The 24,093-nt window shown below is 41.8% G+C and overlaps 1 protein-coding gene across 2 annotated transcripts in view; it reads right to left on the bottom strand.

Moving 5' to 3' along the window:
• Nucleotides 1–24,093, bottom strand: part of LOC122555060 (superoxide dismutase [Cu-Zn]-like) — a 137,640-nt gene that overhangs the window by 54,462 nt on the left and 59,085 nt on the right. The window contains exon 8 of one of the 2 annotated variants that reach the window (XM_087992906.1): nucleotides 6,370–6,704. The exons of the other annotated variant lie outside the window; for it this stretch is intronic. Coding sequence (XP_087849032.1) covers nucleotides 6,585–6,704 — 120 coding nt within the window. The 3' untranslated portion in view covers nucleotides 6,370–6,584. Of the gene's footprint in view, nucleotides 1–6,369; nucleotides 6,705–24,093 lie in introns of those variants that run through there. 2 annotated transcript variants of the gene reach the window in all.

Here is a 24,093-nt window from a genome sequence, read left to right on the forward strand (position 1 = left end):
TCGGGCTCTCACTTTCCTCACCCTTCAAAAGACAAATGCCCGTCGCAATCATTTTCTCGCCTCCACCGTCACCAATGAGAACTGAGCATGCGCCTTTTACACCACCTTCCCCCACCTTCCACTGCCCTCCAAAACCATCCAATGCACACGCGCACTCGAGAGACGGACTTCGCCACGTGCTGAGTTTGCACGTTGCATTGCAAAAGAGAAAGTACAAGAAAGACATATCACGGATGTGGATGCCTAATGACCCATTGGCGTAAAATATACAGAGGAATGATAATGTAATGAGGGTCATTAAGATGCCCAAACATTACTTACTTGGAGTTAAGAGTCAGACTTTCTCTGCAGCTTGAAGAGGGCGACTGGAGTGGGTTAAATGGGTTAGAATACCGTTGCAGTACCATCATTCGTAAATCGATATATTCTTCAAATGTGACCACCTCAGGTCACTGCCACCACAATATGAGTAAACTGCTTGCCTTATGCAAATAAAGATCTTGGTCCACTAATCACAAACCCCCTCCCTTTGTGTCATAGAATCATCAAGTCATAGAGATGTACAGCATGGAAACAGACCCTTCGGTCTAACCCGTCCATGCTGACCAGTATGTCAACCCAATCTAGTCCCACTTGCCAGCACCCGACCCATATCCCTCCAAACCCTTCCCATTCAAATGCCTTTTAAATGTAGCAATTGTACAAGCCTCCACCACTTCCTTTAGCAGCTCATCCCATACATGTATCACCCTCTGCATGAAAAAGTTACCCCTTAGGTTCTTTCTATATCTTTCCCCTCTCACCCTAAACCTATGCCCTCTAGTTCTGGACTCCCCCACTCCAAGGAAAATACTTTGTCTATTTATTCTATCCATGCCCCTCATAATTTTGTAAACTTCTATAAGGTCACCCCTCAGCCTCCGACACTCCAGGAAAAACAGCCCCAGCCTGTTCAGCCTCTCCCCATAGGTCAAATCCGCCAGCCCTGGCAACATCCTTGTAAATCTTTTCTGAACCCTTCCAAGTTTCACACCATCTTTCCGATAGGAAGGAGACCAGAATTGCACGCAATATTCCAACAGTGGCCTAACCAATGTCCTGTACAGCCGCAATATGACAGTTCAACGTCTGTACTCAATACTATGACCAATCAAAGAAAGCATACCAAACGCCTTCTTCACTATCCTATCTACCTGCGACTCCACTTTCAAGGAGCTATGAACCTGCACTCCAAGGTCTCTTTGTTCAGCAACACTCTCTAGGACCTTACCATTAAGTGTATAAGTCCTGCTAAGATTTGCTTTCCCAAAATGCAGCACCTCGCATTTATTTGAATTAAACTCCATTTGCCACTTCTCAGCCCATTGGCCCATCTGATCAAGATCCTGTTGTAATCTGAGGTAACCTTCTTCACTGTCCACTCCACCTCCAATTTTGGTGTCATCTGCAAACTCACTAACTGTACCTCTTATGCTTGCATCCAAATCATTTATGTAAATGACAATAAGTAGAGGACCCAGCACCGATCCTTGTGGCATTCCACTGGTCACAGGCCTCCAGTCTGAAAAACAACCCTCCACCACCACCCTCTGTCTTCTACCTTTGAGCCAGTTCTGTATCCCAACGACTAGTTCTCCCTGTATTCCGTGAGATCTAACCTTGCTAACGGGTCTCCCATGGGGAACCTTGTTGAATGCCTTACTGAAGTCCATACAGATCACATCTACCGCTCTGCCCTCATCAATCCTCTTTGTTACTTTCTCAAAAAACTCAATCAAGTTTGTGAGACATGACTTCCCACACACAAAGCCATGTTGACTATCCCTAATCAGTCCTTGTCTTTCCAAATACATGTACATCCTGTCCCTCAGGATTCCCTCCAACAACTTGCCCACCAATGACGTCAGGCTCACTGGTCTATAGTTCCCTGGCTTGGCCTTAACACCCTTCTTAAACAGTGGTACCACATTTGCCAACCTACAGTCTTCCAGCACCTCACCTGTGACTATCGATGATACAAATATCTCAGCAAGAGGCTCAGCAATCACTTCTCTAGCTTCCCACAGAGTTCTAGGGTACACCTGACCAGGTCCTGGGGATTTATCCTCCTTTATGCTTTTCAAGACATCCAGCACTTCCTCCTCTGTAACATGGACATTTTGCAAGGTGTCACCATCTATTTCCCTATATTCTACATCTTCCATGTCCTTTTCCACAGTAAATACTGATGCAAAATACTTGTTTAGTATGTCCCCCATTTTCTGCGGCTCCACACAAAGACCACCTTGCTGACCTTTAAGGGGCCATATTCTATCCCTAGTTATCCTTTTGTCCTTAATGTGATTGCAAATTCATTCTCTTTCATTCTATTTGCCAAAGCTATCTCATGTCCCTTTTTTGCCATCCTGACTTCCTTCTTAAGTCTACTCCTGCTCCCTTTATACTCTTCTAAGGATTCACTCAATCTATCCTGTCTATATCTTACTCATGCTTCCTTCTTTTTCTTAACCAAACCCTCAATTTCTTTCGTCATCCAGCATTCCCTATACTTACCAGCCTTTCCTTTCACCCTGACAGGAATATACTGTGAGAAACAAAGCCCACTCACATCAATAATTTCAGTCCGAGATCAAATATCTGAAACAGCAGCGTCATTTTATTTGTACACCTGCAGGTGGGTGTAATGCATGATGCCTAGAAAGGCAATGACAAATACACAGTAAACCCCAACAAACCCTCGCAATTTATACATTTTAAATTCCCATATTTTTTCTCATTTCATTGTTTGTTCCCTGCTTCGCATACGTCACTCATTTCCTTAAGACTGATCCCACAACTTCTGTTTATCCGGCCTTGTCAGTGACAAATGTCTATCTCTGCTCCCATAAGATTGTTTGACGTCATCCCATCCTTTGCTTACCATTATCTGCTCCCTCCATCTGCGCTGCCCCTCACAGCATCTTATCACTAAGCCCTTTTAATTGGGGTTTGTTCCTGTGTCTCTGTACAAGTGGGGAAACAGATGTTTTTTCCTGTTTGCCCATACATCCACCATTGTTCTGTAATCACGCCTCATGCTAACATACCATTTTCTTAAACGGATTATATGTTTCCTCATTTTTGCTAAGTCAGCTCTCGTCCGAAACAATCCCAAACTAATGTGAATTCATTTACTCTGTATCAGAACTTATAATTGCAGAAATAACATTAATTCACCTATATCCCACAATACTTTCTCTGGATTCTCATTATCTCATTTCTGAAGGCTTCCCATTTTCCAGCCGTCCCTTTACCTGCAAACATCTGCCCCCAGTCAGCTTTTGAAAGTTCTTGCCGAATACTGTCAAAATCGGCCTTCCTCCAATTTAGAACTTCAACTTTTAGATCTGGTCTATCCTTTTCCATCACTATTTTAAATCTAATAGAATTGTGTGTTACATATAAAGGAACCAGTTGTTACGAGAATATACAAGCAGGGTGCCACATTTACTGTGCTGACCAACACTATCAGTCCTGGGTTACATGAAGAATGTACATATGTACAAATATATGAATTAGGAGCAGAGGAAGACCTTTCAATCCTTTCAATCTGCTCTGCCTTTCAACATGCTAGTGGTTGATCTGATTACATAACATTCCCACCTATCCCTGATAACTTTTCAACCCCTTCTTATCAAGAATCTATCTACATTTGCATTCAAAATATTTAAATATTAAAAATGTGATGGGAGCAGAATTCCATAGATTCATTGCCCTCTTGAAACAAAATTCTCATCTTTGTCTGAAATGGGTAAGCCTCTATTTTCAAATCTAGCGAATGTTACATAAACTGTTATTTTGTTTCTCAAACATTTATATAGAATGGGAATAACGATATTTCCGCTGCAAGCTATTACTTGTCGCGGATATTAAACGGTTGATCTTTCGTGACAAGGCGTCGATATAACGGTCTCGGAATTTTGGTGGTGCGCATGTGCGTTAGAAGGGTGACAGCTCCACAACATGTGCACCCGCGAATAACGTTGAATCCCTCTGTTGAATTCCATAGTTGCCAGATATAAATTCACATATATAAAATACTATCGGATACAATAGCTAGAAATGTACTCAGCACTCCAAGTTTTGAGTATAAAATATGATTATTTCTAACTCGGGAATCAGAAGACATAATACTTCATTTATCAGCATTTTTGGTACATGATTTAAGATCTTTAGCATCTATCAAGAGGTCCTTCAGGCCTACTACATTTATGCTATCCATTCTTTGATTCATAATCTCTCAGTCATTTAAAAGTGTCTTCTCTTATTTTTCAAAGATCAAGCGTAAAGGGAGACGTGGTAGAATTCCCATTTCAAAGAAGGAAATGGTTCCTTCTTGCCTAACGAAGCTGGATGTTGTTCTCCGTAAGCATTACAGAAAATATCCAAAAGCTCACATATGCAGCCTTCAAATGAGGGGACTGAATCAAAGTTCGAGCCAAATTTGAAAAAATAAATGCAGGTTGTTCATTCCACTGACATTAAACTGCCCCAGATCTGCATTGCAGGACTTCTGATGTGCAATGAAGCACACAGACTTGACTCAGTGTAAACCACTGTAATTTAAATGGGAAGAAGCAGTGACAGTGGCAGTCACACCGGATGGTGAAATTTGAATTCAATAAAATTTAGAATCAAAAACTAACCTAATGGTGACCACCTGCTGTTGATTTTTGTTCAAAGACAAAATCTGGTTCACTAACTTTCTTTAGGGAAGGAAATCTGCCATCCTTATATGGTCTGACCTACATGAGTCCAGATTCTTAATGCCCTCTGAACAGTCCTCTGAATTGTCCATGCTAAATTGCCCGTAGTGTTAGCTGAAGGGGTAAATGTAGGAGTATGGGTCTGGGTGGTATACACTTCGGCGGGTCGGTGTGGACTTGTTGGGCCGAAGGGCCTGTTTCCACACTGTAAGTAATCTAATCTAATCAAGGGCACTCACATCTCATTACACCTCCCACTTTAGTGGGCGGCACGGTGGTTAGCACTGCTGCCTCACAGCACCTGAGACCCGGGTTCAGTTCCCACCTCAGGCGACTGTCTGTGTGGAGTTTGCACGTTCTCCCCGTGTCTGCGTGGGTTTCCTCCGGGTGCTCTGGTTTCCTCCCACTGTCCAAAAGATGTGCAGGTCAGGTAAATTGGCCATGCTAAATTGCCCATAGTGTTAGGTAAGGGGCAAATGTAGGGGTATGGGTGGGTTGCGCTTCGGCGGGTCGGTGTGGACTTGTTGGGCCGAAGGGCCTGTTTCCACACTGTAATGTAATGTAATCTCGTCTAAGCAAGCGATTCAGTTGTATTAATATGCTTTAATATCTAAACAAAGAGATGATACCAAACAGATCACTTGACCATTGGCAAACACAGCCCTACCGACACTGCTAAATCCTCCCTGATAGCAAGTAGAGATTTGTGCCAAAATTGGGATAGCTGTTTCACAGACTAGTCAAGCCCAGCTATGTCCTGTGTATAAAAAGCAAGATCAATCCAACAGTGACGACAAGGGTTGTTGAAAGTGTTACCTAGCATCACTGGTAAAGGAAATAACCTGATCAGCGATGCTCAGTTGGGTTTTGCTTGGGTTCCTGCTCTCATTACAGCCTTGGTGCAAATAAGGTCCGAACAGCTCAGATCTTACGTTTGTTGTTGGATCACTTAGCCTTGTCTTTTTCTTTTTTCTGTTTAGTGTGCACATAGTCCTGTGCTGAAGCTTCACCAAGCTGCCACCTTATTTTTAAGCTTCTGGCATGCCCTCCTGCATTCTTCATTGAACTGGGGTAGAATTCCTAGCTAGATGGTAATGGTAAAGTAGGGGATATGCTGGGGCATGAGTTTACAGACTATGGTTGAATATAATTCCGTTGCTGATGGGCCCAAAGCACCTTATGGATGCCCAGTTTTAAGCTGCTAGATCTGCTTAAAGTTTGTCCAGTTTGCACGATTTTAGTGCCACACAATGGAAGTTATCCACAATGTGAAGTCAGAATATTGTCTCCACAACAATGGTGCAACAGTAACTGCTACTGATATCATCATCAACAGATTTCACTTCAAAATGTAGATTGGTGAGGATAGAGTGGACTTTTCCCTCTTGTTGGTTCCCTAATGACCCAGTCTAACACCAACATTCTTTAGGAACTGTTCTTATCTCTCTGCTGTGTCTCATAAAATTGGAAAATGTAAACGTCTTTACAGGAATGTGATCTCATTGAGCAGTTGCATAGAAATATTCTAAATCTGCTCTATATACAAGAGATTGACTAATAAAGTTTGGCAGTAATATTTAACTGGTGCACCAACACAAAATGTACAAACAAACTCACATTTTGGTAACAAACTTTAATGACATTTGGTTAAAAAAAAACAAATTTTATATTGAGACATTTAATTTTATCCTGTATTAAACACATCTCTTCAAAAAAATTATAAAACAAATGCCTATTTTCTGCATTGTAGCACATTGGTATATATTAAATTTAATGTGAAAACATTTTTTTACTAACATTTGACTGCCGACATGGAACTGGTTAGACATGTGTGCTTTTTTAATTGGCAGTGACATCAGCTATTCCAATGACTCCCCAGGCTAAACCTGTAATAGCGTTCCCTGTGATGAGGCTCTCTTCATTTTCACCCTTTCCCAGATCATCTTCCTCTGCTTGAATCTTTAGAAAGTAAAAAATGTCTACATTTAAAACAATAATACATTTAAAACAACAATAATTGACATGCACACAGATTCACACAAGAAATAAGATTAATCATTCTTTGCAATCAACGTAATGGCAATTTCTGACAATTTCCCAGAGCATTTTCTCCTTCAAGGGTGGATTGATTAAAAAATTTACTCCCACGTTTGAGGGAAAATCTCAAATTATCCTTCACTTTTTGACGAAATAAGGTACAGAGACACATATGTATCACAATTTTATTATCAGCAGTAGCACAACATGATTAAATGAAAGGCCTGGTTTTCAGCAGGCAAAGAAGCAAAGCCAGCACAAATTAGGTTTTTTTAAAAGGAAGATCTCACTTTTATTACGTACTGTCATAAGAACTTAATTCTTTAGAAAATATTGGTCTCTTTTTTCCAAGTTAGGGTACATAGGGTACATATAATTATTACAAAAATAGGCCTGCATCAAGACAAACCATCAAATAAATACACAATTAAACTGCACCCCTGAATAAAACTGAAAATGAAAATTTTCATTTTCACCATTATATCTGCATTGTGTTGCCAGTCGCACTACAATAAAGAGTTTATTAATTATAATATTGAAAAAGTATTTAGAAATTAGCAATCTGATTAATCTGATTTAAGTGCATGGAGATTATGCTTATATCGCGTATAAATAAGAGTTGATTGTCAATAATTTTGATTATTGTCTCTTAAAATCTTTGCTTATTTACTTGCTTTGGCAATTTCTTGTTCGTTGTTTCAGAACATACAAGGTCAAAAATCCATGTTCAACATGTCACACTGATATGAATATAGATTATAGATCTTTGAATACCATAGTCTGTTTCAATACCTGGGGCTTTCATGGACAGAAATGGTTTTAAAAGAGGACCAAAAATGCAAACTTATAATGGCCACAGCCATCACGTGACCACAAAGGTTTCATGAAAGTAACAAGGCTACACTAAAAAAAGCTTGAGATGAAATTCATTTTCCTGATGTAATAAAACCAGTCAGTAAACAAATCCTTAGGCCCCAAGGGAGGTGTGAAAAAGCCTCCTCTCATATGTATTTGCACAATCGTGAGGGAAGAAACATTACCTGCATATACAACATGTAAACAGGCTGCAATTTCAAATGGATCTCTTTGTGACACTTGCAGAGTGGACTTTTGACTGTTGGATTGAAATAGACCAGGGCTGGAAAGGCATTTGTTCTCCGCCTTTCATTAGGAAAAGCCAGCAGCAACACTGACTGGAAAGGAATACCAGAAAACTGAGTACTTAAATATGAGGATCTAAAATTTGAATTTAGGTTGTTGTCAGAAGCAACAAGTATATGTAGATTTTTACTAACCACAAAATGGCTTTTCAATTTAAAATAACACAACAAAATGGCTGAAAATAATGATTGAACTCTGTGAACTTATACTACTGCTTTGCAGAATTAAGCTAAAATCCAAAGATAAGAAAGAACAATGGAGTTTTCATAAAATGAATACTGACACATTAATTGACCATTCAAACTAACCTTAAACTGCTACAATGACATGACAATTTACGTAATTAAGACCCCTTTCCCAGAGAATATCATTGGATTTGCCTGTTGTGGATCATGTCACCATATTACAGTTGATTGGACTTTTCTTGTAATTAAGACCCCTTTCCCGGGGAATATAATTGGATTAACCTGCTGTAAGTCATGTCACCTTATAATATATGATTGGTCTTTTCCTGTAATTAAGGCTGTACTGTCTCTAAAAGAAAACATATAAATAATGTGTAATTTTCGAATGTATTTGCACGGAACACAGAAGTTTTAACCTCTGTGTTGCTGGACAGAATTGTGTCACGGTGCCTTACTTTAATGACCTTGCTTTGTACAGACTGCATTCCGTTGATTCTTTTGACCGATCTCGAACCAAGATAACTGCGATATTCTCTACTTTGTGATTTATTTACTTTTATTAAAGCATATGTAAGATCTGCAGTGAGAACCATAATTGTTTTGGATGAATCAGTGGGTAGACCCAGAGGATCTCAAAGCAGGTTTTATCCTTGTCACCAGTTTTCATTTTATGTTACGTGCCAAGAAGGACCAGGATGCCAAAGTATTGAACATCAGGAGCTTTATTAAGGAGGTACTCACTCTGCAGGCAACAAGATTAGGCTAAACTGTTTGCTGCTCAGAATGACTGATAATGTTATCAGTACATCACACAAATACTCGACAAAGGTTGGAATCACAAAATTACAGAATTGTTCATAGAATAATCACAGAAAACTAATGGGGGAACAGGTGGCTTGGTAGTGATTTGACCTGAACTGCCTAATTCATCGGCAGAGGGCTTAATATTCATCATTAAGGATGAATATCGGCTGCCAAAGCTGGAAGAACAATTGGAGGCCCTTCAACATTGATTAAATAGCAGGATGCTAACTTCAGATCATGAAGAGATGGCACCTCAAAAGTTCCACACTGACAGGCTGTTTTTTTCCCCGAGTGTGAACCATCCCCAGTTGTCAAGGTTGTATTCTTTCTTTATCCAAATAATGTATTGCATCTAAATGCTGCTTCAGAATAAATTCAGTAAACTATCAGAAAATTGTAATAAATCATCAACTGCCTGTATTAAGTAACTCTGACCACTGTTATGACCAGGCCAGACCCCTCAAAACATTTTAAAAAGATAGTCCAGAATCTAACTTTTCTAGTTATTTTAAGCAGATGTAAGGTGAATATTCCAGGATCAAGGCAGCAGGGCAAACCATTGGGTTTTAAACAAATAGAATTTATTTACACACAAACAAAAGAAAACCAAATTTAGAATAACATAACTATTTGAAAACCCAACCGACACGAAAACACAACAAAGAGCTGTTCCGATTTCCTGCAACATCCCATAATACTTCCTTGGCAAAAAGGGTAAATTCAAACACAGATTATTACAGGAGAGAGATTACCGAGAGAGAGAGAGAGTGAAAGAATCAATATGGAGCTGTTTTTTTGCGTCCCCAGCTAAAACTAACCCAAAACGAGAAAAAATCCTGAACTGGGAGAACTGGTCATTCCCCTTTCATTGTACTTTTTTTTTAAATACTTAAAAGCCTTTTCAAGTGGGTATATCCAGATTAATTGGAACCTCTGCCTTTATGACCCCTCTCGACAGAAAAACAAGGACAGAATAACCTTGTTAAAGGAGCAATAGACAAGAGGTGCAGGAGTAGGCCATTCTGCCCTTCGAGCCTGCACCACCATTCATTATGATCATGGCTGATCATCCTCAATCAGTATCCTGTTCCTGCCTTATCTCCATAACCCTCGATTCCACTATCCTTGAGAGCTCTATCCAACTCTTTCTTAAACGAATCCAGAGACTGGGCCTCCACTGCCTTCTGGGCAGAGCATTCCACACACCCACGACTCTCTGGGTGAAGAAGTTTCTCCTCATCTCTGTCCTAAATGGCCTACACCTTATTTTTAAGCTGTGTCCTCTGGTTCGGCACTCACCCATCAGTGGAAACATGTTTCCCCACTCGAGTGTGCAATCCTTTAATAATCTTATACGTCTCAATCAGATTCCCTCTCAGTCTTCTAAACTCAAGGGTATACAAGCTCAGTCGCTCCAATCTTTCAACATAAGGTAGTCCCGTCATTCCAGGAATTGACCTTGTGAACCTACACTGCACTCCCTCAATAGCCAGAATGTCTTTCCTCAAATTTGGAGACCAGAACTGCACACAATATTCCAGGTGCGGTCTCACCAGGGCCCTGTACAGCTGCAGAAGAACCTCTTTGCTTCTATACTCAATCCCTCTTGTTATGAAGGCCAGCATGCTATTAGCCTTCGTCACTACCTGCTGTACCTGCATGCTTGCCTTCATTGACTGGTGTACAAGAACACCCAGATCTCTTTGTACTGCCCCTTTATCTAACTTGACTCTATTTAGGTAGTAATCTACCTTCCTGTTCTTGCCACCAAAGTGGATAACCATACATTTATCCACATGAAACTGCATCTGCCATGCATCTGTCCACTCACCTAACCTGTCTAGGTCACCCTGTAATCTCCTAACATCCTCTTCACATTTCACCCTGCCACCCAGCTTTGTATCATCAGCAAATTTGCTAATGTTACTATTAATACCATCTTCTATATCATTAATATACATTGTAAAAAGCTGTGGTCCCAACACTGATCCCTGCGGTACCCCACTGGTCACCGCCTGCCATTCAGAAAGGGAGCCGTTTATCACTACTCTTGGTTTCCTGTCAGCCAACCAATTTTCAATCCAAGTCAGTACTTTGCCCCCAATACCATGTGCCCTAAGTTTGCTCACTAACCTCCTATGAGGGACTTCTGAAAGTCCAGGTACACTACATCTACTGTCCATCTCCCTTGTCCATCTTCAGAGTTACATCCTCAAAAAGTTCCAGAAGATTAGTCAAGCATGATTTCCCCTTCATAAATCCATGCTGACTCTGACCTATCCTGTTACTGCTATCGAGATGTGTCGTAATTTCATTCTTTATAATTGACTCCAGCATCTTTCCCACCACTGAGGTCAGACTAACTGGTCTATAATTTCCTGCTTTCTCTCTCGCTTCTTTCTTAAAAAGTAGTACAACATGAGCCACCCTCCAATCCGCAGGAACTTATCCTGAATCTATCGAACTCTGGAAAATAATCACCAACGCATCCAAGATTTCTACAGCCATCTCCTTCAGTACCCTGGGATGTAGGCCATCAGCCCCCAGGGACTTATTAACTGATCCGGCATCTTCTGCATTATACCCAGAAATATCTGCCATTGTTCCTCCACTGCCATCCCTGCTAAGGTATTGCACCATTGAACTTTGGCCAGCTCCTCCCTCATAGCTCCATAGTTCCCTTTATTCAACTGAAATATTGTCACTACCGATTGTACCCTCTCCCTTTCAAATTGCAGATTGAAGCTTATTGTATTATGGTCACTACCTCCTAATGGCTCCTTCACTTCGAGGTCCCTGCTCAATTCTGGTTCATTGCACAATACCAGATCCAGAATTGCCTTCTCCCAGGTAGGCTCCAGCACCAGCTGTTCTAAGAATCCATCTCTGAGGCACTCCACAAAGTCTCTTTCTTGAGGTCCAATTCCATCCTGATTCTCCCAGTCTACCTGCATGTTGAAATCCCCCAGAACAACTATAGTAACATCTTTGTGACAGGCCAATTTCAGCTCCTTATTCAACTTACACCCTACATCCATACTACTGTTTGGGGGCCTATAGATAACTCCAAAGAGGGTCTTTCTACCCTTAGAATTTCTCAGCTCTATCCATACTGACTCTACATCTCCTGATTCTAGGTCTCCCCGCGCAAGGGACTGAATATCATCCCTTACCAACAGGGTCACCCCACCCCCTCTGCCCATCAGCATTAGGCAGCAGCATCACATCACAAACCCCAGAAAATAGAAGGATGTAATATAGCAGTCTCATGGCTCTAAATTCAGAATACAGCAGCTGTCCTGATGGATGTATCTACTCACCTTTCCACTTAACACTATGTATACAGCCTTGACTTCAAATTAAGAAATCACATTATTGTTTTAGAAATCCTTGTTGTATGATTGATACAATTAGAATGCATAATGTAACCTGGTGCTGAAGAAGGGTTATAACCAAAACATTGACTTCTTCATCTCCTAATGCTGCCTGGCTTGCTGTATACTTCAACCTTCTGTCTGTCTACTTTGAATTCCAGCATCTGCAGTTTTTTTTGTCTCTAATGCAACCTGGTGGCAGTATTAATTTTGAAGATTTGACAGGAAATATACAAACTCAACCCTTCATATGCAGCAGCAGGAATAATGTGAAAATGAAAAAATGTTCAAATACTTGTTTTACTGCAGCACTCTATGAATACGACATACAGTACCTTTGTTCTTGATATCTAACATTTCACATTATACAATATAGGCAAGTCAAGTGGATGGTGCAGCATCATTAAACCACACATAAATTGCACACCTTTAAACAAAATACATAATGCATGTGGTACCAGAGAATACAGAAAGTGTCAATACAGAAAGCAAAGGCCAGAACAAATTGTTTGGCATTGAGAAGCTAGATCCAGTGAAAACTAATACACAAATACTGAGCATACTCTACCTGATGCATATGAAAGAATGCATTAGCATACTGTAGTACCAAAACACATCTTTACCACATTCAGATTATGTGTCCTCAGATGCAACAATAGCACAAATTGTAGTCATAACTGAAAACCATTCTTCCACTTTGCAAAATGAATTGCATAGAAATGTGGCAATTAGATCAAAGGTATCCATGGGCCTCAATGTGAGTGAACAGCACTAAAGAGGCTTGTGTAAGGTTTGCCACCCTACTTATGATTTGCTGATGAAATCGGAGAAAGGTGATGGAGTGGCTGGAAAGGATATACAAGGAGTCACATGTTACAGAGTATCTCATAGAGTCAGACCCCGGAAACGAACACTCCTTTTGCACTCTCAACCAGAAGCCTGTCTCTTCGTCTGTCTTTGTTATCCAGATTTCCAACACTTTTTCATATTGAAAACTGATGCCAGTCTTCTTGACCTAGATGCAGTGCTATCATGATTCAGAACAGAATAGTTAGAACACATGTACCAGTCAAGATCTCAAGTTCAATGAGAGGAATATGGAGAACTACTCTGGTATGAAACTCAAACTGCTAAATTTGAGGTGGGCTATTTTCCTAGAAATTCAGAGACATTCTGATTGGTACATAGTTTTAAGTGTTTACAGACAACAACCCACTCACCTACTTTCAAACTTCTACCAAGCTTGGCAGAAACTGCTGAACGGGTATGGTTTCCATTCCAGACCTGGTACAGGTCATACTAAAGTTATGTAAATACCGTTGCTCTCAGACAGAAGACTGACCCCACTGGGAACCCACTCCTGCCCACTTGGAGGGGGCTCTGGCTGACTTCTTTCCCATGGCCAGGTTTCAAGTCAATGGGATGATTCTTACCCAGATTTCCTATGACAATCAGACCAAGATTATTGAGTGTCACAGGATGAAGTGGTGATTCAGATGCAAAATAGTTTGCCTCACCTCTGCTATTTATCTTCAGACACCAAAGACATCAGGAGAGACCACACCATTACTGGAAGGTTGAACATCCAATTACCCAACTCCAACTGACGAGGGAATCCTAACTGACACAGAAACCGCTGAGGTACTGGAACAGGAAGATTGAGACCTTTCTCAAATGATTTATGACAAGGAGAGAGAGGTGAAGCAACTCAGCCTTCCCGACAGCCTCAAGTATCACATGCTGGCAGCAATTCACAATCAAGCAAGAGACCACGTGACAGGAAGGTTGCCTGCCCTACCAGAAAGCACTGTTACTGTCCCAGGATGGTGGGGTTATCATTGATGTCTGCTGTTGAAATGCTAAGAAATTAACTTTGGTTAAAGCAAGGAATCAGCTTCGCCCTCATATAGGATCCCTAGCCACATCTAGAAATTCTTGCAATTAATTTTACAGCTCTTGACAATAACAGGACTGAGCAATTTCTTGTACTCAACGATGTCTCCACCAAGGTCATGCACACTACTTGCACCTATGACCAAAATGCCTCAATAATAATCAAACTGTTTGTGTGTGATTAGTTTGTCATATTGGATTCAGAGTGAACAGTGGCCCAACTTCAAAAGCATGATACTACAGGAGCTTTGCAAAGTCTGTAGCAGCGTCAAGAGCTGCACCACCCCAAAGCCTCCAAAGAGTAAAGAATGGTGTGAATAATTCAGTCATGTTCTGCATGATCATCTGCACACCTTGCCTTCTAAAAATAAATGAAAATGGCTTGTGTATTGTCTGGAACTGGTTTATGCATTTAACAGCATCCCACACGTATCCACAGGCTATTCCCCAGACTCTCTCTTCTTTGAGGAGAACCATTTCTGCCCTGGACCACTTCCTTCGGTGCACCACATCTGATGATGATGATGGCTAGATCAATTAGAAGATAACCAGGCCTCACACAAGGCATGCAAGATGGCATCCAAGGGGATTGAAAGAGAAGCATTGAGAAGAACATTAAATGATCACAAGTCAGAACTGACTTTTCGATCAGTGCAAGGGTACTTCTCTGCAATCAGACTATTAGGCACTGGAATAAGATGAGGAATGTGTTGGACTTTGAACTCGAGTCATCACGTGGCTGGACACCGGTGGCCACATTTATACTGTTGAGCAAAGAGGTGGAGCGCCTGTCTCTTAGGTATGTGTAGTGTGTCTTTCCACATTGCAAAGAGGCATTTTTGTACAGGCCAATGCTGCACACTATCCACCTTGACTCTTACTTCTGCTACCCAGGCATGTCTTGGCATGCTTTTTTGAAGGGCTCTCTGTGCAGGAGTCCTCCCACTTTCCATCAGGAATCTGGGGTGGAAGCTGTTGCATGCAGCAGTCCCATATAACTATAGATTGTGGTGGTTCACGGATGGTGCTATGGAATCCATTGATCATGTTTATGTTGGTTGTGGCCATATGCAATCATGTTTTGGATTGCTATGGTTTGGATGCGCTACAGCCCTATGTTCCAGATCTTTGGGCATCTGGTGCAGAGGGATGTGAGGAAATATTAGGACCTCCTCATGGGTCTGCTTCCGGGCCTGGCCAGGCTGGTTATAAAGAGGCCCAGGCAGCAATCTGTGGAGGGGTTCATCTCTACTGCCCATCTGGCCTGGCATATCCCTTGTTGTACAGTCAGGTAAGTGTGACAACTCTTGTTCAATGAAGAGTGTAGAGAGAATGCCAGTATTAGGACCATAAAAATGGGATGCCAATTTGTTGAAGATACAGTACAGAACATCATGCAAGCTACAGACAAACTTAAGGGATGTGACCTCAAAGCCATGACACATATGCAAGTAGAACTGCTGCCAGATGTGGAGCAGGAATTTGCTCTCTAATTGTTCTCTCATTTGTAAATAGCTGTGAAAATAGGGATCAGGATCTCGGCACGAGTATGTTTTGTAACCATTGGATATTGCTGAAGACGTTGGAGACTATGAACCTCTACAGAATTGTTAGTATAACATGAAATTTGATCACACACAAGGTCCAAAGATAATGAAGCAAGGATTCTTTATTCCACAGGCATCAGGTAATTACTAATATGTAGAATGCAATAGCAAAACATTAAGAAACATACAATAGAACATGCTGAGAAAGGGTCACTCAATCTGAAAGGCTAACTCTAATTTCCCTTCACAGATGCTACCAGAAATACTGAGTTTTTTTTCAGCAATTTCTATTTTTGGCTCTGATTTACAGCTTCCACAGTTCTTTCGGTTTCCACAAAGAGTTTCATCAGAACTGATGTGAAATGTGGAGGGGCAGCGTTTATGCAATATTGTGGTTTGGGGGGGGGTGGAGGGTGGATTACTGGGGGAGAAGGAAGGTTGATAGCTCAGGTTAAGTGATCAGGATGTGAGAATGGTAGAACAATGGTGTATCTAACTGACAAACTGGAAATAACAGACAGTCCCACTGGGATGGGCGGGGGGGGGGGGGGGGGGGGGGGGGAAGGGAAGAGAGGCCAAGCTGACAGAAAATGTAACAAGAAAAGGAAAGAATGGGAGTGGGTTCACAATTTGAAGTGTTGAACTCAATACAGAGGAACCTCAATTATTCAAATATAATTACCCGAAGGAGATCTCGAGGTCCCAATAGAAACATTACATCAAAGACGTGTTTCCAACAGTCATCACATCTTTTGTTTACAGTGATTAAACAGGCACTGTCTCCAAATGACTGACCTCCTTCCCTCTTTCTCCCCACACTGTCCCTGGAGTTCTACACTGGGGTGTACTATAACCTCTCCCCACCCCACCGCTTCCCCAGATAATCTCTCTAACATTGTCCTGTACAGGGGAAAGATGGAACCTGTCAAAACGTTGCAGTAAAAAGTTGTGTGTGTGTACTATTTGAAGACTTACCCCATAAAGGCAGCTGCAGCAGCAGTCTTGTTGGTGTACCGTCCGGCTGCCCTGGAGAGGGGGCAGGGGGCAGTGTTGGACAGGGTTGGGGGCAGTAAACAAGGTCCCCGATTTGTCTAATCATATGCTTTCTCCATATTAGACCGAAACTAAAAACATCCATCAGCCAAGTTTGTTTAATGCACATTAAATCACTAATTTTTTGCAAACAGACTTATTCAACAATAATACAAAACTGCTTAACACACACTGTTTGCAATATGAAAACATAAATATTTAACCCTGCAAATAACTCAAAATGTACAAACACACGGTAAAACGTGAAAGAAGTTGGTCAGTAAGTCTCGCTACATGAAAGCTTAAAAAAAGAATAAAGTGTGGAATGTTCAGATCATTGTATGATCTGATGTTCTGGCAGATAAAGAAGGATATTGTCAAGCATAAGCAAATACAAATAAGACTGGATCTTTGTCAATGGAGCTTGATCAGGAAAGAGTGTATCAAAGATTCTTCCGGATCTATTTCAGGCTGTCAATAGGTATTCGGACTGCACCAGGTCGCCAGGTACCACACTGGACCCACAAAAGAAATTTCCTTCTTTCCCACGGGTTCGTCACCAGCCAGAAAATTTAAACAAACAAACAAACAAACCAAACAAACAAACTCTAAAGCAGAAGCTGCAACCTGCTATTCATAAAGCCTGGTAGAGCTCGGCTGTAAAGACGCAGTTATCACAAAAGTTGTGACTTTCAAGAAACATCTTGTTAAAAAAAAGCTCCACTGTTTCTTCAACTGTTGAAAAAGAACATCATTATCCACTATCCTTCAAACACAAGTCCAAAAGGTCTGTTGAAAAAAATCAAGCCACATAACAAATGTGTTTCTCTTTTTTTAAAAAACATTAATCCTTGGGACGCGGGCATCACTGGTTTATACAGCATCGATTGCCCTTTTCTAGTTCCTTTGAGGTGGTGGTGATCTACATACTTGAACTCCTGTAGTTTGTTTGGTGTAGGTAGACCCACATGCTGTTAGGGAGAGAATGCAAGGATTTTGACCCAGCGACACTTAATAAATGACAACACATTTCCAAGTCAACATGGTGAGTGGCTTGGAGGGGTATGAACAGGTGGCAATGTTCCCATGTATCTGCTGCTGTCATTGTTCTAGCTGGTAGTGGCTATAGGTTTCAAAAGTGCTATTTATAACCACAGAACAGACTGAAAGCCATCTCCTGCAGGACTTGCCCAGTAGTGATACTACCCATACCACTCTTCATCATGGGCTTTGGTGTCCACAATAAGATAGCATTCTGTGTTCTTGTGACCCTCAGTGGTTTTCCAAAGTACAGTGGGAAATGGAAGTTTATCAGCTCATCCGCTGTGGGAGGGTAAAAGATGGCAGCAGGCTGGAAGTTTCCTTAATCTGTTGCCAGAAGACAACAGATGTTCACTGTTCAACACTGAGGATGTACAATGTTCAACACTGAGAATTCCAAAGGCTAGTCCCTCACAATTAAATGCAATTGTGCCTCAAACTCTAATGCTTAGGTCATACACAGGGATGGTGATGGAGGGAACTGGGACATTGGTTGTAGTATATGATCGGTATGTATTAGTATGCATGGTTGCTTCAATAGTCCATAGGACAACTTTACCAATTTTAGCATGTTCCTATTTGTAAACAAAGAGGGCAATGCAAAGATCAGCTTGGACAGTGTCTGCGTTTGTCAGTTTCGCATACATAGGTCAGTATCAGTTTTATTCTGAGGCTGTGTTTATTGATAGCAGACATTCACACATGCATTTAAATGGATCTGGCTTTAAACTTGGTGTGGCTGTGAAGAAGAGAGAGAGAGATTGTGCAAAGAAGGGGAGGGAAATAGGGTACAGCTATGAAGGTGATGGGAGTGTCAGGGAAAGAGAGTGCAACTGTGAAAGGGGAGGGAGGAGGGTACAGCAGTGAAGAGGGGAAAGAGGTTGTAGGGGCAAAGAGGCCTCATTTTCCCCCGCTTCCCTCATCCTCATTACCATGACACCAGTCATCGCTCCCCTTCATTCCCCACTTCCTTCCCTTACATTCTCATTCTCTCCAATCCTCACTTCCCCTTCCACCCCGACCTAACTCCCCACCAGCTCACTCTATCCCATGTCCTCATACCTCCCTGCTGAACTTCATTTAAATACTGCACTTCTTTTCTGTGCACGTGCACTTCCTTTGCATTTGATGACATCAGAATTATGTGCAATGATTAGTGAATCTGGAATTATATGCATACGTTTCCAGATTATCTGCAACTATGCACGTGCGGAGAAATTGAGGACTGCAGATGCTGGAGATCAGAGCTGAAAATGTGTTGCTGGAAAAGCGCAGCAGGTCAGGCAGCATCCAGGGAACAGGAGAATCGACGTTTCAGGAATCCTGAAGAAGGGCTTATGCCCGAAACGTCGATTCTCCTGTTCCCTGGATGCTGCCTGACCTGCTGCGCTTTTCCAGCAACACATTTTCAACTATGTACGTGCACCAACATGAAGATTCTGTAGATACTGGTTTCTTCTTATCCAATTTTTCTGTAGTGATTTGGTACAACTGTCTAGTTTTATAGGCCATTTCAAAAAGGTCAGTTAAGAGTCACCTATGTTGCCACGTGTCTGGAGTCACCGTGGAAGACCATGTAAAAACACCAGATTTCCTTCTCGGATGGAAATTAGTAATCCAAATGGTTTTCCTGACAACAATCCAATAGTTTCATGGTCATCATTACTGAGACGAAGTTTGTACTCCAGATTTACTAATTAATTGACTTTAAATATCTCCAGCTTCAGAGGTGGGAATTTAAACTCATTCTTCTGCAGAATTAATCTGGGTCTCTGGATTAATAATCTAGTAATCTTGGGGGGGATCTAAGATGGCGGCGATCTGAGAAGATCGCACTGTACAGCTTCGCATCGCAGCAGGAGCAGGACGGTCCTTTAACCCACCCAACCCAGGTCATTAGGATTTCTTGGGGCGTTGGAAAGATTGTGGAGCCCCAAGAAACATTTAAAAATTTGACACCTGTATCTTCAGCTGTCCAGAAATGCCTAAAAAGGGAGGAGGAGCATCTGAGGCCGGGTCTGCAGCAGCCTTGGAGCCGATTACTCTCCAGGACCAGGTGAACCAGCTCTCGAAATCTTGCGAGATGTTGGGGAAACAGATTGAAGAGAAGCTGGCTCCAGTCTCGCTCATGCTGCAGAAGCATGAGCAGCAGCTGGGAGACCTGGAGAAGAGGACGGATGAGGTGGAGCACATGGTCACAGTGGTGGAAGCTGATGCCAGTTCATTCAAGGATGAAATCAAAGCCCTGAAGACGTAGGTTCGTAATTTGCATGACCAAGTGGATGATCTTGAAAACAGGGGCAGGAGAAAAAACATTTGGATCATCGGTCTGCCTGAGGGTAAGGAAGGTGAGCAGCCTGCGGAATTTGTTGAAGATTGGCTTCCGAAATTCCTTGACTTGGAGGCTGGCATGAGAGGATTGAAGATAGAGAGGGCTCACCGGGTCGCAGCACGGAGGTCGGGTCTGGGTCAACGCCCTCGTCCTTTCGTGGTGCGGTATCATCATTACCGGGATAAGGAGAGAGTCATGGAGGCTTCCAGACTCCAAGGGAAGGATCAAATGGCCCCAACTTATAAAGGGTCTAAGATCATGTTTTTTCAGGACTTTTCAGCGGCGGTGATCCAGAAACGATAATCGTATGATGGTGTCAAGAGAAGACTGAAGGAGCTTGAGATTCAGTACTCCCCAAGATATCCGCCAGTGCTTCGGATCATGTTAGATGGATCCATGAAACTCTTTGACACATCAGAGAAGGCAAGAGACTTTGTGGACAAACTAACCTAATTTAAACAATTGTAGTGTGTATAAATATTGTTGCCTGGGTATGTGTTTATCATTCTGTAAAAGAAATGGAGGAAATCTGGTTGGAGCTTTGTTTTTCCCTTTTTCTTCTTCTATTGATAATAATTTGGTTCAAACTATGTCTGGTTGTGCTTAAGATGTACATTTTAAATTTGTAAGTTAGGACATACCAAAGGATGGGTGGGGTATTTATTCCCTTTTTTTAAAATAAAAGAATGTTTTTTATTCATATTGATATTCGATGGGGTGTTTATTCTTTTTAGATTGTGCTTGCGATGCAGCTCTAGCTGGGAAAAAGTGAAGGTGGTTGAGATGGTTAGATGCCTATTTATGGGCAGTTCGGGATGGGTAGTTGCCCCCTCCAGGTAGGGGGTGAGTTCCCCTACTCAGCACTATTGCCGCTTTATATATTGGTTTGTTTTCTGGTTTTTGTTGTTTTTTATTTTTAATAATTTTGTATGTTTGTTAAATGTAGTGGTTTTAGTTTATGTAGCTTTTATATTTGGTGGACCATGCGACACGAAGGCTCAGCAATTTGTGGTTCGGGTTCTTCCTCTCTGGAATTTAAATGTAATTGCAGAAGATTATGGCTAATGATTTGATTAAATGGTGCAGCTGGAATATCAAGGGAAGTCACTCACCAATTAAGAGGAAGAAGGTACGCTTGAGTCTTAGAAAGGAGAAGGTGGATATTGCTTTGGTACAGGTGACACAAATTACAGCAGAATGGCTTTGACCGAGTTTATTTTTCATCATTTAATACCAGAAGTAGGGGAGTGGGTATATTGGTTAGGAAAAATCTCTCATTTAAATTGTTGGAATGTGTTAAAGACATATACAGAAGGTTTGTAATTCTTAAAGCCTTGATAAATGGGGAAGAATATGGTGTTTTAAATGTTATTGTCCCCCAACTCATCCTCTTAAATTCTTGGTAGATGCTTTTTCTAAACTGATAAGTCTCAAGTCTCGGCACATCATTATAGGGGGAGATTTTAACTGCCTCATGGACCCCACAGTTGACAGGTTGCCTAAAGGTCCCTCGATACCCTCTGCACAAACTAAACAGTTATTGGGTCTGTGTGGGGGAATTAGGGTTGGTGGACGTCTGGAGGTGTCTCCACCCTACAGGTCGGGATTTCACATTTTTCTCCAATCCGCATAGATGTCACACAAGGATTGATGTTTTTCTGACCCCTGCTGTAACCCTGGATCTGGTGGCATCCTGTATGATTGATAATATTGCCATCTCTGATCATGCTCCAGTGTACCTCAAGGTTATGATTAAGGATGTTACAGTGGATTCAAGGTACTGCCGAATGGACCCCTTTATTCTCATGGGACAGTAAGTTTGTGGAATATTTCTCTAAGGAATTTCGGGCATTCTTAGACATCAACATAGGGTCGGTTGATAGCTCATCTGTTCTCTGGGAAACTGCCAAGCTTATGCCGGGGTTAGTTATTTCATATTCCACCAGTAGGAAGTGGCAGAAGGGTGAGCAGCAACGTCTCCTTGAAGCACGGTTGAAGGCAGCCGAGAAGGCCTACTTTGACAGACCCTTGTTGGTTCAACTCCAGAGGATTACGGCACTGCGGTCTGCACTAAATTCTGTGCTCAAGCAGACGGCAAAGAAGGAGCTGGCTTTTGCAAAGCAAAGGTTATACGAGCATGGTGACAAGGCAGGCAAATACTTAGCATACCTTGCCAGAAAGAGAAGTGCCCCACAAACCATTACAGTGATTAGAGAATGGTCTGGGAACCTAACGTGATTCTAAAAAGATTAATGTGGCATTCCAGAGATTCTACTCTAAGTTAGATCAGTCTGAGAATTGTGAGGAGGGGCAGGCCAAAATGGAATCTTTTTTTAAAAGGGATCTGAAGCTCGCAGGTGTGACTCCCGAACAACCGTCCTTTCCAATGCCCCACTATCAGAGCAAGAAGTGCAGGAAGCTGTGAGGCAGCTTCAGAGTGGAAAGGCGCCCAGTCCTGATGGACTTCCCAGTGAATTCTATAAGAAATTTATAAGCATACTGTCAGTATACTGTATGAATATGCTTAATGATTCATACAGTCATGATTGTTTCCCACCATCTCTGAGAGAGGCCAATATTTCACTTATTCTTAAAAAAGGAAAGGATCTGGAAGACTGTGCTTCATACAGGCCCACCTCGTTCTTAAATGTGGACTTTAAGATCCTCTCTAAGGCACTCGCATTAAGGTTGGAGACTGTTACCCTCTATTGTTAAAGAGGATCAGAAGGGCTTCATTAAGGGTTGCAGATCCTCCAATAATGTTAGGAGGCTGCTTAACATAATTCAAGCATGCCAACAGCAGTCAATAGAGGGATTGGTGATTTCTTTAGATGCAGAGAAGGCATGTGACCGAGTTGAGTGGCCGTACCTTTTCTATACTCTAGACCGGTTTGGTCTGGGTGAAGTTTTCATGAGATGGGTAAAGGTTCTCTACAGTGTACCTCTTGCGGCAGTCATTACCAACGGGGTACGATCAAGCAATTTTAATATTTCTTGGGGCAGCTGACAGGGCTGTCCCCTTTCACCATTACTTTTTACGTTGGTGATTGAACTGTTGGCAGAGGCCAGTCGTGGGGATCTCAATATATCAGCTCCAGAAGTGGGGTCAAAATTACACAAGATCTCACTGTATGCAGACGATGTTCTAATTCTCTAAACAAATCCAGTAGTTTCAGTGCCTTGCCTGATACAATGCATTCACGCGTTTGGCGCTTTTTCAGGGTATAAGATTAATTTTGCTAAATCAGAGGCTATGCCTATGGATGGTCTTAGGAAAGAGCTGGCTCTTGAGTGACTATAGATTCCCATTTAGATGGTCACAGAGGAGTTTTGTGTATTTGGGCATATTCATTACTCCAGTTCTGGATTGGCTGTTCAAAGCCAATTTTACTCAATTATTTGAAAAAATTAAACAAGATCTCCAAAGATGGGAGACACTTCCAGTCTCGAGGTTGGGTCGGATAGCACTTATTAAAATGATATTCTCCCTCGTTTGCTATACCCTATACGAATGCTCCCCCTGATTTTCAATAAACAAACACTCAGGAGACTGAACGTTTGGTTCAGCTCCTTTGTCTGGCACCGTAAACGGCCCCGCATTAAATTAGCCAAACTGCAGTTGTCTCACAGGATTGGGGGGAGAGGAGACTTTCCAGACATTAAAAATTACCAATTAAGCTCACTCTTGACCTATGTGACTGATTGGGTTTGTGTGGACCCTCTTTCACTATGGCTAGATATCAAAGCCTCCCAGGCAAGGTGCCCCCTTACCAGTTTGCTGTTTTTGGACAAGGTGAGGACAGTTAGAGAATATTGCTATTACCCAATAGTTATCAATACAGTTAAAGCATGGAGGGCAATTCGGCAGAGGGAAGGTAATATTGGCAAAACATCTTTGTTTAGTGGGTATGCTGGGTTTTCAACCGGGTATAATAGATTCAG

This window comes from Chiloscyllium plagiosum, unplaced genomic scaffold (assembly GCF_037043375.1).
Source record: "Chiloscyllium plagiosum isolate Xiang-an unplaced genomic scaffold, Cpla_swu_hap1 HiC_scaffold_12, whole genome shotgun sequence".
NCBI lineage: Eukaryota > Metazoa > Chordata > Chondrichthyes > Orectolobiformes > Hemiscylliidae > Chiloscyllium > Chiloscyllium plagiosum.